Consider the following 17,295-nt stretch of genomic DNA (forward strand, 5'->3'; position numbering starts at 1 on the left):
AGCCTGAAGGCGGCTGGAATCGGCTGGAAACTGTCCGACTTTACCGCAGCTTTTTTTCCCCGCCCCCGCTGCTGCCGCCTGCTCTCGTCCACTTTACAGGCGAGGCGCAGTTCATCTCGAACGAGCCTATTGTCAAGCTGGGCAACAGAAAGCAATGAACACATCTGACATGTGTTAGACCCAGAAATGGTCTTCCACACTCATTTTCTACTTAGATGTCCCATGTCAGTTGCATTAGGCCATGTTAGGGACTGTTTTACTACTTTGACAGAGTGCGGATTAAAGAGAACAAAAAAATCCATAAAACGTCTGAAAACCCTATTGAATATTCCTGTGCAGCAGGAATCTGTTGCACATATCCGCATGGAAATCGGCAAATGCTTTATTCAGTAACAGTTTAACGAAAACAGTTGTGTTTTCGTGAACTCCATGAATGGATACAGGATACTTGGCTTCCTTCATGCTTCCTCAAAGTCTGTTTTGCACTGATGTGCTTTCATTTTGCGGTTTCCCACTCTATTGGAAAACCTTATCTAGGACCATAGATAGCCGAGGGAAAATATTTCTGTGTATTTGTAGATATTTGGGTAAATATTTCTTTAAGGTTAACTTACTGTAATTGCCATAAGCACAATCTTCCCTAACCTAAATGAAACCATAGGTAATGGAGGATTCTGCAGTCATCTGATGTTGATGTTCTTGTCTTGTTATGGGTTTGTGTTTCCCAGAAGGAAGAAACTCGAGGGAAGACAGTCACTAACTAAATACAGCAGACAAATGTTTCACCGGCTCAGCTGCTCACCACATCCTGTGCTCCCACTAAGACGGATCAGAGTGTGATTTGTCTCACTGCTGTTGGTGTGTTGCTGAATCGCATTGCAAAGGCAGACAAAGTGCTCACAACAACTTACTTCCCCCGTTTCTTTAAACACACTTGACGTGCGATTTGCACCAACGTACTGAAGCTATCACACGGGGGAACACAAATACACACATACACGCTCCCAGCAGGAGTTCCCCCCGGGGGGCCTAGATGTGACAGGCAGCTGTCACAGTCCCACGCTGATGCAGACAGCCTGTATCACACACATACGCTCAAGTAAACACACTCGCACGCTGCTGCTGCTGCTCTGAGGCTGCATGAGTCTACAGCTTCATCTTTTTGTATGACGCCATCTCTTTCTCAAACATATCAAGCCTAATGTATTATAGCTGGGCCATAATTCATCTCATTTCATTTGGAGTGGGATCTCTTGCTTATTTTTCCAACAACAATATATGAATTGGAGGGCTGTTACATCTTTAAATGGAGTATAAGTTATAGAAGCAGCAATTCCTTGCTTTTACAATGTCTAAGCATCCACAGGCAAGACAAAGAACCGAACCCTCCCTACAGACATAGCGCAGTGTAAGTAATGCATTAGTTATCAAAATGTGTGGTACAACTTGTAGTTGTTTTACTTCCCTGTATCCTTTTCCTATCATTTCTTAACTGGCTTCACATCTTCATTCCCCAAGGCTGGCTGCACACTCAAGAGTCACGTTGTCAGAGTCCTGTTCTGTGCTTTTAAATGAGTAAGAAACGCCAGTGGAAGACGGAGCAAATTACATGGCAACTCCAGGACCGGTCAGGATGTCCTGATCTTTATCAGGCATTACGTGGTCCGAGGTCTTCTAGTGGGAGGGATCCAGCAAGCCAACTTATTAGTCTGACATGGAAGTTACGGCCAAGTAATGCCAATCCTACATGATGAGATGATTTTCAGATAAAAACACAAAAGGTTTCCGTTCTCCTTTTGGCCCTCTGACATGTTTATCCCATTTCTGTATTAGTAAGACTGCCCTCGTAATACAATGCTCTATTGCCTAAAATGGTGCTTCCTTGATAGCAGAAGAGAACTACATGCGATTAAATGTATAGTTTGGAGAAAATCTCTCTGGCTGATTCTTTTTTAGAGTCAAACATGTGTTAGGATAGTTTGATAACGTGGAATACTCACACCTTTTGCCCATATTTGCCCAAACCTCTGCTCCAGAGAACAGTGTCTCTAATAGACATAGATCTGTTGATGCCAATGTGTGTCATAGCTTAAAAGGTTTTTTTATCACTCTCAACCGCCTCTCCCTACGTGTAATGTGAAGTGACTGAGAGGCGGAAAAATGATAAAATGTTTAAAATGAAGCATCAAGGACCTTTCGAGCGTCAAAGTGCAAGTGAAGAGTCAAAACCTGATAGATATCCCTTGTGTTGTCTTCCCGTCAAATTTGAAAATCACTTTTATTGATGCTTTTTATTGATGTTTTTAACTTTTTCTTCCATTTTTGCCCCTTTTTCAACACTTTCGATGCAACACTATTCAACACTAACTTAATAAATTCCATTTTACAGTTATTTTATGGTCAATAAACCTCATTTATAGGAAATCATACCTAATGTTTGAGTTAGAAAAGCAGAAATTAGGAATTATTTAGACTAAAATTAAAGGATGGGATGTTGATGGATAATCACAGACTGGAATATGTCAACTTTTACTCAATACTATTTCAAAAGCACTTCAATTTGTTTTTCTGAAACTGAATAAGACACCCAAAAAGTAATGAAAGTGGAGATCTGTACTTGCCAAAGAGTGTTGTGTGGAATCAATCATGTAATTTTGGGTAATTAAAAAGAACATTGGAATAGGAAAACGGGTCAATTTGACCCGAGAACAACCTGAGGGTTAAACATAAAGACAAGTTTCTCCAAGCACATACTCCTCTTAGTTGTGGAACTGTTCCAGAAACCCATCATTTACACTCCCTTATCTTTAGTCCATTTTTGTTGTTGTGACAGTGGAAAAAGCAGCCGTCTGACAGCTGACTCCTCAGATACCAGTAAAAAGATTGCAACTCCTTTCCTCAAAAACACAATTGTCTTCCAACAATGCCAATGAAAAGTAAAGCGTTACCCTATTTTCCATGATATAAAGGTCTACTTCTTCTTCTATTTTAACGATCTAAGCGCACAGCGTAAAGCGCATGGTTCAAGTGTGTTTTAGGGCGTGTCCAAATCCACTTTTGCTAGTTTGACGGCAAAAAAAAGTTCAGTGCGGCCGGTGCATGGTTCTAAACGGTTATACTTAGTGTCTTCAATAATCCTAGGTGTGTTTTGGGCGTGACATGCAATCAACCTATCACAGTGTCATCTCCTATTCCCTTTAACAGCATTGCTATTATGATGGAGGATTTGCACCATAATATTTTTTGTATGTAATCTTATGCATGTGTGTGTGCTAGTGCGCTTCCCTGTGTGTGTAAAAAGCATAGTGTGCACGCGCTGTGCACAAGCCTAGGTGCATTATACTAATTCGCTGTTAAAATAACAATGAAATGCTGCTCTACTGACTTTACAATTCCCTCCTGCATACTTTGAACTCCTAAATGTACTATTGCCTCTACATTGTTTCTGTTTAGTGTATGTATTTATCAGTGTGTGTATATTGTGTGGTTGTTTTGTATGTGTAAGCGCATTGTGAGCAACAATGTTCCAAAGACAAATTCCTCTCACGTGTCCTCATACCTGGCAAATAAAGCTGATTCTGATTCTGATTATACCAAGTTTTGGTTGGTCTATGGCACAATCACTTCCCACTGCCTCAAGATAGCAATACGCCCAGAATTCACCTGAACACACCTCCCTGTAAGACCAGCACGCCGACGGGCGCACAGACGGGAGGCAGGTACATTTACTATTTAAAAGACGCGGGCGCTAGACTGGAAATTGACAACTGTGTTGGTATTAAAATAGCAAAGGGCCCCAAAGGAACAAACACACTTGGAAAGGATACCATGCCCAAGCAGCCTGGTGTTTTTAAATATAAGTGTAACCCTACACTGCTCTGTTAGCTGTAAAAGGAGGATTTTTCACAGCACAGAGGCACTGTTTTTCAAGCGAGTAAATTGCATGGTCAAAGCATGTGATTAATCAGAATTACTGCAGCACGGTGATACTTTTTTAATTTGTTTCATGATGTGTGGGATATTTAAGCTTTTAGCCGGAGTAGTTCCCTTTTTATTCCTGTTTCTTAACATTGTTTGTGTACTAAATCAAACTTCCCTGGAATTAATTTCTTTATAACAATGGCAGCTTCACACAAGATGAGCTAAAGCATGACTGGAGTGCAGTTGTGGGCAATCAAAAGCCTTCTCCCAGTGTTTCCAGAGGTACTTAAATACTAATTAACTCTTCCTTATTTGTAATTGGCAAAAACAGCAACAGTGGAAGAGGGCTTTTTGCAGCCGACATGGCCACCTAAGACTACATCTACACTAATATATTTAAAATGGACCTCTTTCACAACATTTACACCTTGTGCTGACACTACTCCGGCGTTTCCTTGCCCCTAAATTGGAGACATTTTGTTTTGAGGTTGCTGTGTAGTCTGGACGGACACAAATCGAGACTTTTGGAAACGTTGAAGCAAGTCCGTCAGTCTTATCGGTTAGGTAGCTTCCAGACCTTCCAGTAACAATTCCACCTCGTCTTTGCTCCTACTTGCAAGGTAGCTACTTGCTACTTGATGCTACTTTTCATCATTGTGGCTCTTTCTATCAAGCATTTTCTGTCTTTTAAACTTCTACAGTACATCCATAACAGAGTAAAATGACAGAGTAATGTCAGACAATCTGCTTCCTGTTAACACCGGCACGCACATGCCCAGTGTGTGTGTATGGTCATGTGGTTTTGTGGGACGTGTTAATATGGACACACATTTGTTCTGCTGTTGGAGCTAAAGCTCTTGTGTGGACGGAGATCATTTCTGTCTCAAAAAGCCCCTTAAAAATTCAAGCATAGTAGTGTGGATGTAGCCTGAATGCCTGTATGTGTAAGACTCTCTCTCTCTCTCTCTCTCTCTCTTTCACACACACACACACACACACACACACACACACACACACACACGCACATATAAGATGGGATGAAATGGAATACTCACTGGATGGGCCGACTGCAATGGAGTGATGCAGAAAGGGTTGGAAATGAAAATAGGAAGGAGAAAAATGAATGAGAATGAGATGATTAGCTCCAAATGAACAGTGATACTGGATGACATACTTCAACAAGACAGAGTGGAGAGAAAGTTTGGAGCAGCACAGCCACTCACGTCAATTCAGAATTAAAAAAATTACTGACTGTGAATTGTCGGCTATTTAAATCAAGTGGTCCCAAAAGAAAATAACTGTGGATGAGTGGGGGAGGGAATGATGAACTCAATGAGGACATACAGGTGAAGATAAGAGGTTGTGCTCTGATTGATCCGTGGTTTTGTATGAAAGGGGGGCTGGGGATTCCTTTTATCCCTGAAGCTGCAGCTGCATGCACCAACCCACAATCAATCTCCATTTGGCTAACAGCTGCTGCTGTGAATGACTTCTTCGTTCTGTAAGTGTGTGCATTATGCATGTGCAAGACTGTGTATAAGTGTCTGCTTGTCAGTGCATGCATGTGGATGTGGGACTGTATGTGAGCATAAATGTGTTGACAGATGTCAGAAGCATAGACTTATACAGTACTGGAGGGCCAGCAAACAGAATTAACTGTTCCAGAGTAAAGCTCTAAATATTCTCTTTAATCATCACAAATGGCTGATTTCTCTTCCACACGCCTCTCTTCAAGGCGCTGACTATATTCTAATGCAATTTCAATGCTTTTTGATCTTTTGTCTCTCTCTTCAGAGGGATGACGAGTCAACGCTCAAAAAGGAACTTAAAATCCAGTTTTCACTTTCCCTATCCTACAGTTTCAGTTAGCAGAATGTCACCAGGGTTTTAAGCAGCCACAATGTCCGTCTGTCTGGCTATCCACAGATGTTTCTGACTTCTTATGGGCAATATCTTAGAAACGTGTTGAACACTGATAGTAACATTAGGCATGAATCAAAGGGAAAACTGACTCGATGGCAAATCTCTCACAAAAGCTCCCAAAGGTAACGTCCTATGCCCTGCTACATCCTGCTATGTCCTGCTACATCCTGCTATGTCCTGCTACGTCCTGCTATGTCCTGCCAAGTCCTACTATGCCCCGCTACGTCTTGCTATGCCCTACTACGTCCTGCTATGCCCTACTACGTCCTGCTATGCCCTGCTACGTCCTGCTATGCCCTGCTGCTACCTGCTATGTCCTGCTACATCCTGCTATGCCCTGGTATGTCCTGCTAAATCCTGCTATGTCCTGCTATGTCCTGCTACGCCCTGCTATGTCCTTCTACGTCCTGTTATGTCTTGCTACATCATGCTATGTCCTGCTATGTCCTGATATGCCCTGCTATGTCCTGATATGCCCTGCTATGTCCTGCTATGCTCTGCTACATCCTGCTAAGCTCTGGTATGTCCTGCTACGTCCTGCTATGTCCTGCTACGTCCTGCTATGTCCTGCTACGTTCTGCTATGCCTTATTATGTCCTGCTACATCTTGCTATGCTCTGCTACGTCCTGCTATGTCCTGCTACGTCCTGTTATGCTCTGCTACGTCCTGCTAAGCCCTGCTACGCCCAGCTAAGCCCTGCTAAGTCCTGCTACGTCCTGCTACATCCTGCTACATCATGCTACGTCCTGCCATGCCCTGCTTTGTCCTGCAATGTCCTGCTATGCCCTGTTATACCCATTTACGCCTTGCCGTGCCCTGCTACGCGATTAACTACTTCAACTACTATTTCTAGTCATAGTTCCATTATCTGCATTGTGACTATTATTGCCATTGTTCATTGCACCCCCAACCGGTCCGTCAGACACCGCCTACCAAGAGCCTGGGTCTGTCCCAAGTATCTTCCTCAAAGGAAGTTTTTCTCGCCACTGTTGCACTTAAAGTTTGCTTTTTTCCGTGATCTTCACATTTTGCAAATTGTTTCACAATGTACTACATTACAAATTACTACTAATTCCATTATGACTGTGCAGCTAGCTGGCCGTTGGAATACTCAGTTGCTTGAAAAAACTATCTGAATTCAAACGAGAAGTATTTTGGATGTATGTCTTACCATGCACTTGCAGGGTGCCCGATGCCTCTGCTTTGCCCACGCTGTTCTCTGACACGCAGGTGTAAGTGCCCTCGTCCTCACCACGCACCTGAGTCAGACGCAGGCTGTTGTCGCTGCGGATCTCAAACCTGGAAAGACATTGACCCACAAGATTTACCACAAAATGCAATACCTCTCTCCTCTAAAGACTACAGTCTGGAGAGAGGTAAGGACAAGGGGGAATTTAAATTTTAAATTTTAAATGATTTAAAGTTAGTTGGTTACGGTTAAAAAAAAATCCTACTGAGTAACAAACTATAGAGCGATGAGACTGAGAATAAGGCCTCAAGTAAGAATACTATCTGAAAAGTTGCTTTTGAGATTTGGCTGGTGAATCTCAGATTATTGTCCTGTACAGCTTTGGGCAGTCAGGGTAGTTCTGAATCCCGCTGGAACATTTAAACTTATTTCCTCCGAGGAATCATTAAAGTTTCATCCAGTCACATCCACAAAGGCTCTCACAGTACCTCAGTCACCATATCACCCTGCTATACTATCATCACTGTTATCATGTACTATGACCGGCATTATTATTACTATCAGTGTCTTAAAGGCACACAGCAAGTTTGACAGCTGTTTAATAACAATGTTGCTTTCGTATTTGGATGATTCTCTTTGTACTTTGTACCACTGCTGTGCCATATGATGCATACATGTTGATTCCTGGAGTAACTTTGGAACGGTATATACTGTGAGCAGCACATGACTTGCTTTTTGCCAATTTTAAAGAAAATCATTACATTTTATTTCAGCGCACACAGAAAATAGACTCACAGATCCTCTTTTATATCAATTATTCAAGCAATCATTCAATCTCTTCTCATCTTGCCTGGCTTAGTTAGCACAGAACCGACATGCAATCATTCATGCAGACAGTTGCTCTCTAATAGGAAGCTGTTATACTGTCAGTGTAATGAGCGGTAATGTAATATGTAGTGGTAACACCCTGGCCAACAGCACATATTGTTGGTATGAAGATGCCAGGGCGGTGCAAACGCATCAAGCCGTGTCCTTTGTGGCGTACCTGCCCCGGGGCAGCTCTCCCTCCTCTCTCCGCCAGCGGACAGTCGGAGTCGGGTCCCCATGCACCTCGCAGAAGAAGTCCACCGTATCGTCTGCCAGCACCACCTGGTTCACCGGCTGCTTGGTGAACACTGGCCTCTCTAAAATGAAATGAGGGAAAGGATTCAATCCTTGTGCTACCAGACTTAAATGACTCCTTTGCCTCGGGGGAATTAGATTGTTGCCACAGCAGCGACTGGGATATGGATGAAAATAAGACAAATAGTGACCTGAAAACCAAATCACCGCTACTGAACAAGGTAGCATTTTCAAACAAGAAGGAAGATTTGGCATCATCGCTGAGGGAGTTACAGGCATGATGCAGGTGCAGTTACACAGTTGGGAGAATCAATCCACCAGACATACGTCTAGGGAGACAAATGTGCATTGTGAGCTCTTATAATGGTCATAATCTGTTTTTAAAAAATTATGACAGTCTAGAGAAACTGGTGCAGATGCACTGGCTGTAATCTTGTAAATCTCAGAGATGGCGGTAATATTACATATAAAGAAAAGTGTAGAGCCATGCATTTTCAGGAACAATAAATTAATAAATAAGGTGTTACACACTGGGTTACACAAAGGAGCAGCATCTGGGCGGTGGTGCGGAGAAGGTAGAGGGTTTTCTGGGACTTAAAAGAAAATATCAATCTTCAATCGGTTTACTGGGATCAATACACACTTTGAGAGCGCTTAAGCTGCTGCTCCGCGGAGAGCAAAGCAGAGGATCCAAGAGGAGGAAAGAAACCGAGAGGTCAAGAGAGAAAGGCAAAGGGAGTCATTCATCTGCTGCTCCAACACCATCAGCTGAGCAAAGAAAGTGCAATCCAAGAGTAAATAAATCCAGAGAAAGACAGAAAGGCAAACCATTAAAATTGCTCAGCAGAGTAACTTGCTCTACATGAGCATTAAATGTTATAATGGGAAATCGGTAAATTAACATTTATCAAAGTCCAATAGATGAACTGTTAGTTCCACTTTAGTCATTTGAATGTTTGATTTTTTTCACAACTTATTGCATAACCCCAACCAATATTATGTGAAGATACAGAGCTCTGCATCTGAAATATGTTTTAGTGCAATTCAACAACAACAAAAAACGCCTTCATAGGAATTTGTAATGTGATAACAAATCAGAATACTGTAATTTCCATATGTTTAATTTTCTGTGCAGTAATTGCAGTATTTGACCATGATTAAATGAGATGCAGCGAAAATGGCTCACCAAACACCACCAGTTCAGCGGGATCGCTGTCTTTCTCTCCAACCATGTTGGTCCCAACACACACATACATGCCAGCATCACTTTTCCTGGTGTTGGAAATCATCAGTTTGCCTCCTCGCATCTGAGAATGAGGGAGCAGAAGGTGGAGAAGAGGGGATGGGAGGTAGCCACAGAAGGAGATGGATGAAAAGGTAAGCAGAGGAGAAGGGGGGAGGGGGTGGAGGGGGAGCAGAAAGAAGACAAATGGAAAGAGGTTGGAAACAGAATTTGAGGCAGGTTAGTCAAGAGAGAGGCCTTCCGGTTAAGAGAGTCATGACAGATGGCTCCTCTGTTAGTTCTTACACTGTTTGACAATGAGTCATGCTCTGGGCAATTTTGCCATAGAAACATCTTCCACTACTCAGGTTGTAATAAGCAGATGCATGCTGACGGATGTATGCATGCTCCCAAATAACAGGTTTACATGTTTGGTGTTATTGTATTCTAAAGTTTGCGTTGGCCACTCATTCCTAAAAGGCTGTTTTCTGGTGAACAGCCTGGAAGGATTCCATTAAACCCCAATCATTGCAGTTTAATGGCGATGTTACTTCACTATTATCAACCATGATGGAACTGGATGGATTCCAAATCAACTCGTCAAAAATCAATCAAATTATTGATTGGATCAGTGAATGACAAAAAAAAGACCATTTGGAAAAATAAAGCAAATTAGGGCGTCTGTGGCTCAGTGGTAGAGCGGTTGCCTGCCAATCGGAAGGTTGGTGGTTCGATCCCCACCCCTGCAGTCATTGTCGAAGTGTCCTTGGGCAAGACACTGAACCCCGAGTTGCCCCCGGTGCTGCGCATCGGAGTGTGAATGTGTGTGAATGTTTATCTGATGAGCAGGTGGCACCTTGTACGGCAGCCCCGGCCACAGTGTATGAATGTGTGTGAATGGTGAATGTTTCCTGTAGATGTAAAAGCGCTTTGAGCAGTTGTTAAGACTGGAAAAGCGCTATATAAATACAGCACATTTACATTAGCTTTTGTGACCCTAACGTCACAATGCACAAACCTTGCAAATAATGTTGAGAAACGAAAAATGTACACATTTATTAATATTTTTCATAAAAAAAGTTGAAAAGAAAATCTGCAGTTCCATTGCTTCTAGTTAAAATCCCTAATTTCAGGATACTATTTGTATAGAAAAACTTACAGTGATCCTCTCATCTCGGTCATTGACACGGATGTTGTTTCTCTTCCAAGAGATGGTGGGCTCAGGATGGCCTCGGGGGGGTATACACTCCATGACGGCCGGCTCACCTGCTGCTACCACCACATCACTAGGCGTTTGACGGAAGTCATCTCTAAGAACTGGGGAAAAGACGGAAGAAAAGAAGAGAAGAGACATGGTTAAAGACGCTATGTGTAAACTCCTTTGTTATTAATGATAGTGTCTTTTATCTGGCTTTGCATACATTCACTTCTGCTAACTCTATGCTGATAATTAGCCTGTTGCTGTACTTTGCTTTATATGAATGTAGATGAATGTGCATACATGGAGTACTGTTGACTTTGTACTGACATTTACATTGCTATTGAATTCAACATGGTGACTCTGTGTTATGTGTGAACCATCACGGCACATCAATAATGAAAGCTCTTGTAGCTGACACACACAAAGTGGATCAATTATATATATATATATATATATATATATATATATATATATATATATATATATATATATATATATATATATATATATATATATATATATATGTACTGAATATTTAGAAGTACACTTGGATAGGTGGTCAGGAAAACACTATTCAAGCAATGGCCTCTGACAAATCAATGAAATCAATTTCAGAAAGCAACTTTAAATATGTAATCCAAAAATAACTGCCTCTCTTTTGCTTTCCAGGAGTCTATTAATAAAACATTAGAGATGTGTCTTTGAGTTAGCCCGTGTCCTTTACTTCCAAGTGCACCCCTCGGTAGTCAACATCTTGAGCCTGTTACCTGAAAGCGTTGGACTTTTTCTTTCTCATTTCAGTCCGGAAAGCTTTGCGGGTTCTCAGATTACAGGCTTAGACAACAGTTTTTGTAGTCTGGAATGATGTCCTGACAACAACAGTCATCCAGGAAGAGGCCTGCAGGCTAAGCCTAAGCCACTGCAGGGACTTACAAAGGGGATCAACCAATGAGGTTTGTATGGCATTTGTATCTGGCTCCCAAAAACACACCATAACAGATAAGAAAAGCAACCTCCTGAATTCCTTTTCACATTACAATCTTTCCTAGGCATTTGTTAAGAAATGTCCAAAATAGCACTTTGGGAAGGGGGGGTGGGGGGTATTTCATTTCTACTATCAATATTCCACAAAGTTCTTTTTGAAGTTATGAGAGGATGTGAGATTTGGACATAAAAGAGTTGGTTGATAATTAATGCAGAAAGGGCATGGCTGATTTGCATGCACTCTTACATTATATTGATAGCTCAGAATAAGTTATATCAATCTAATGACATTCCACTCATGTCCAGACTCAAATGTCTCCTGAGTGTGCTAAGATCTGCAGGCTGTTGAGACGGCCATAAAGATGAGCAGAGAGAAATCACTCTCTTTACCTTGAAAAGTGCAAGTCATGTCAGAAACTGGTGTCCTAGTTTATACTCTTCACAAAGTTTGGAAAGAAAACCGCTATTGAAAAAGGTGTCAACCTCTCCATTGAAGCAAAAGCTTCTTTAAAATGCCCTCAGTACAAAAACTGACATGTAAGGGGGGAACATGATTTTAAAGAGGATTTGATTTTGAAATGTCTTAATATTACAAAACGGGCATGTCTGTCAAGCTTGACAGAACCGACACGCAACAGAGTGGCATACTTTATCGCTATACAATTCTTCACGATTACTCATCTTCTGAGTCCACCAAGCACATTTAGCATTTCTTACATTTCAGGTTGAATATAAACCTGTTAACAGCAGCAAGATTTACACATTCAAGAGCAACTTTTTAAGCCATTGCACTTGTTAGTACTCATTTTCCACCGAATAAAGAATTCTAATGAAACACTAAGAAATGTTAATACAAATAAGCTTAAATTAGAGCCTAATTTGACATGTTTATGGTCCAAAATCTGAGGCTATTTCATTAACATTTGAGACCCTGTCCTCATGAAGGAATCTTTGAGATTACAATAAAAACAAGCTGGTCACTACATTCAGTCAATGAAATGGCAGATTGATTCATTCTTTCATTCATTGGGTGCACTAATATTGAATTTATATTGGCCTTTTCAGTAACACTATATGGAAACTAGTTTTAATCCAAATAGTCTGTACTTCTACACAAGTAAGTTCATTTTTAGCAAGCATGGTGTACTGTAAGTCAAATAACAGTACTTCTTCTTAAAGTCAGTGTTCTATTCGTCTTTCCATCCCCATTCAACCCTGAGGATAAAGTACAACACCCCTGTAACTCCTGTAAAACCTGATCCATATTCATGTATTTGATTCAAAGGCTTTTGAAATGTGTCTTCAGTAGCATACAGTGTTCGGTTTACTTTTGCCCCGTTCACTTGATATGTGAAACCTTGAGGACCAAATAGGCAAACAGAGGAGAATACACGCGTTGTTATTGCGGTGAAATATGAAAACATAAAACTTCTGAATGCTCCGAGCCATCTTTGATTGGTACCAGTGGCTAAAAAACAATATTTACCTCTGCCCATCTACATTATTTCATGTTTATTTCGAGCAGTGCCTTGCAAATGTTATTGTTAGTCAGAAAATGGCTCCTCCAGGCATTTTGCCCTCTGCATTTATCAATGCAGATAGATTACAGAATGTGTACACACATATGCTCGTATATGTTATTTTTACGCAAGTATGTCTTTATGAATGGGTGACTATGCACACAAGGGTGCGTGCTTCTTTGTGACACCCTTGTGTAACGCCACCGGCCGGCAGGGGAGAGTCACCTTCTCACTTGATTAATGACAAGCCTTTTATAATGACAACACAGGACATTACCATTATCATCACCATCCATATATTTATGTATCCATCCATCCATTCATCCATCCATATAACCTTGCTGACACTCACACATTTCTTTATCTGAAATACCTGGGTTTGTGTGAAAATGCATTGTATCTCAAAGTCAGGCTGTACGCCTCAAAGGCTGATTTCTCTTCTTCTTCAAGATAGTGCAGCGTCTTCTTTGAATGAGGGTGAAAAAGGGCTGTGTGTACACAAGGAGATAAATCAGCCTGTTTTGTTTGTAATCAAGGTCAAGTCAGTGTTTAAGGAGGATATTTTTCATTTCCTCGTTAGCTAACGGAGCTTGCCTTTGCCCTGGTAAAATACAAAGCTTTGCAATTCATCGCGGGTGTTGCTGTCTTTTTATCTGTACCTCTTAGAGGCATCAACATGCCATTTATGGCTTTAGTCAGACCCATATCCTGATGGCCAATTACTTAGCCACAGAGCATTAGGGGCATTCCAAATCCCATTGGCCGTTTCCAATCCTGGAATGATATGCCAAACCACACCTCTGACCTTATCTGTACCTGCTGCTGACATTTCTCCCAATCACTATTCACAGCAGATTACAATAACCCTGGCTAAATTGTTCAGTAACCTGTCCCATCACGCAACGCTAGGAGCAAAATAGGGCAGCGCGTTGCACCCCAGGTCTGAATTACCATGCTGCGGGGGTGAAGGGACGACCTGTCACACACCATTCTGAGATCACGGCTCCAGGGGCCCCTGATCTTTCCCATTCTGCCCTGTGCACTCTCCAGAACTGAGTAAAAAGAGGGTATCTAGAAGTTTATTAGGCACTGGCAATTACCCAGGAGGCCCTTTGGGGCCCATATTAAGTGGGTGCACTTTGACCCTTTCTTTAAACCCCTTCAACAAAGCCAGAGTAATCCCCACCACTGGGCCTGAATGGTGTGCTTAAATCTGAGCACAGACACACAGTAACACACAAAGAAAAAGATAAGGACCACAAGTGCATATGTTTGAAATATAGACGTCTGATTGGAATTGAAACCCTGAAAATGTTATTTTTTAAGCAAAAATGCCCTTACATTATCAGGTTCCAGCACCAAAGCTCCAAATTTGCACCAATGTGCAAATTTGGTGCTGTACTTCTTCTTCTTGTATAAGAAGTACACTGAATATCTTATATCTTATCCAAATAAAACATGCTATATATGCACATATATACATGCTGTATAACAGCTTGGGCACTGGGAAATTGTAACAGACATTTTTTTTGTAAATATTCTGACACTTTTGAAGACCAAACAAAATATCGAGAAAATAATAATTAGTCGCAGCCCAAATTTGTTCTCAATTAGATGTCTTTCTCACAACATGGTGGCACAGAAAGTCAGGTATAGCATGAGAAGATTTCATCCCCCACTCTGAACATAACCCTATCTAACATAACCCCACATCAAACAATTGATTTTGAAGTACTTTTGCTAGTTTATAAATCACTTAACGGTTTAGGTCCAAAATACATTTCTGGTCTGCTACTCCACTATAAACCACCCAGACCTCTCAGGTCATCTGGGACAGGTCTACTTTCTGTCCCCAGAGTCCGAACTAAACAGGGTGAAGCAGCGTTCAGTTTCTATGCTACTCAAATCTGGAATTAACTCCCAGAAACCTGCAGAGCCGCTGCTACTCTCAGTTCTTTTAAATCAAGGCTGAAGACCTTTCTTTTTGATGCTGCCTTTCTTTAAATGACTGCTCATTTCTTTAAATTTCTTATGCTGCACTGTAACTTTTATTCTTGTGTTTTATGTGTCCTAATGTTAATACAGAGAAGGTCAGAGATAGTCAGATAATTAATACAGAGAAAGTCAGATAATTAATAATAACAAAGTCAGAGAAAGTTAGATAATTAATACAGAGAAAGTCAGAGAAAGTCAGATAATTAATACAGAGAAAGTCAGATAATTAATACAAAAAAAATAAAGAAAGTCAGACTCAAGGGGTAGCACTTTAAAGAAAAAGTGTGAATGTTTAGTGTCGAGATAGACATGAATGGCAGCACTATATTGGCTTAATTAGTGTGAAGAAGAGTCAGAGACAAAAAGTAACGTCTCTAAAAATAGAGTCGTGAAAGGTAGTGACACTGAGGGGATCACGAAGGATAGCACTAACATTGACTATTTAGTGTGAAAGGTAGTCTAAAGTTTAAAAACTAATATTTTGTTTTTAACTGTCTATTCATGTGTTTTATCGGTTTTTGATGCTTTTGATTTTTAACTGTTTGTACTTGTGTTTTATCTGTTTAACTGATTGTATGTAAAGCACTTTGAATTGCCCTGTTGCTTAAATGTGCTATACAAATAAAGCTGCCTTGCCTTGCCTTGCCTTGCCTAAGTCTCGACACTAATCAAAACCAGATCTGTGAGTTTGCCTGTCTGTGACAGACTGCTGTCAGCCTGTATCTTTACATCACGACAAACACATTAGACACACAATAACTAATGACACCCATCTGCATGGAGCATTTATCTCCTTGTGGTGTTCAGTGATGGATGTGCGGATTGCAAATTACACTGACTCATTACAAAAAAATAAAAAAACGCCCAAGAAGCTAATCTATTCCATTCCAAACAAAGTGTATTATTGGATGGAAGTAATATCTATGTGTGAGTGCTAGACTTTTGTGATTTACCACAGGTGCAAACCAACAGTATTTACCCAACTGTATATCAGGGCATCATTTGAGCATTTAATTGGACATAAAAAACACCTTTGGGGCAAGCTCAGGCTCACTTTTAATTAAATGGCTTATCGCTGTCGTTAATGTTCCAAGAGTGAGTGTGTGACAGCACCCGCTCAAGAATAAATATTCAGATGGCACAGAGAGAATGACGGATAGTCCCTTGGCAGACGGAGCAAAGTGAGGGATGGAGTTAGCGGAATCAAGAAAAGCGTCCTCGGGTTCAGGCTGTGTTGTGGGGGGATTACACTGGTCATCCATCCATCCAACAGCTTACATCTTGTCTCGACATGAAGCAATCTGCTTTGGTGTGAACACACGCAAAATCACACCCATGCTTTTGTTTTTTTGCTTTTTGCCCAGGTACATATATCATTCTTATCCCCTTTCACAAGACTGCTTAGACGCACGCATACACATCCTCTCTGTCCTTTCTGTGGGTGAAGCCTGGTCCCCAAGGCCCAACAGGGGCCCCCATCTGAAGCCAACTTCCATTAGCCACTCTCATTATCCGGAGTGGACCCCCTCCGATCCCTATCCAACATTAAACTATGATGAAACGGCCTGCACAGGATATTGTGTGTGTGTTGTTGTGGTGATGCGAGGGTCTGGAGAGGATTGGGGGGGGGGGTTCTCACAGTTGGAGACAGATGTCCGTGCTGCCTTTAAGCACCCTCCGCCTCCCAAGCCCAGCCAATATAAACACAGACACTGCACAGCAGCTGTAGCAGCAAATAGAGCTAAACACTGTCTGCATCCAATATTACAAGCTCTGTGCAATATACAGGCACACACACACACACACAAACAGACACACACTTACACACACGGACACACACTGACACACCCTGACGCACACACTTCACTGTTTCCTTAGCGACAGCTGAACTGTAACGTCCACCATTCTTTAATACTACTTGGTTTCAAGAGTAATTCCATTTTTCTCATGGGGCTGTCATTTGGCTCCTTGGCCAGAGAGAATTTTATGGCCTTGAGTAAATGACATAACATGGTTTAGGACTCTGGAAATGCTCATATGGCCAACGGCAAAATTGAGCAGGCGCTGAAGCTAAATGAATGGGAATCACAGTGACAGGGCATTTCAATTACTCCTTCCATGAGTCCAGAAGGGTCACCTTCTCGGCCCGAGCCCTACTGCCTGCCCTACACACACACACACACACACACACACACACACACACACACACACACACAC

At 41.5% G+C, this 17,295-nt stretch overlaps 1 protein-coding gene across 4 annotated transcripts in view; it reads right to left on the minus strand.

Moving 5' to 3' along the window:
* The window catches only part of robo3 (roundabout, axon guidance receptor, homolog 3 (Drosophila)), a 105,356-nt gene that overhangs the window by 41,722 nt on the left and 46,339 nt on the right, over positions 1-17,295 (minus strand). For 2 of the 4 annotated variants that reach the window (XM_034889350.1, XM_034889351.1), the window contains exons 3-7: positions 10,538-10,695; positions 9,343-9,463; positions 8,080-8,218; positions 7,017-7,144; positions 4,977-4,988 (exon numbers count right to left, since the gene is read on the minus strand). In XM_034889350.1, coding sequence (XP_034745241.1) covers positions 4,977-4,988; positions 7,017-7,144; positions 8,080-8,218; positions 9,343-9,463; positions 10,538-10,695 — 558 coding nt within the window. The remainder of the gene's footprint in view (positions 1-4,976; positions 4,989-7,016; positions 7,145-8,079; positions 8,219-9,342; positions 9,464-10,537; positions 10,696-17,295) is intronic. The other 2 variants (XM_034889353.1, XM_034889352.1) reach the window with 1 other exon arrangement.

This window comes from Etheostoma cragini, chromosome 13 (genome assembly GCF_013103735.1).
Source record: "Etheostoma cragini isolate CJK2018 chromosome 13, CSU_Ecrag_1.0, whole genome shotgun sequence".
In the NCBI taxonomy this organism is placed as follows: domain Eukaryota; kingdom Metazoa; phylum Chordata; class Actinopteri; order Perciformes; family Percidae; genus Etheostoma; species Etheostoma cragini.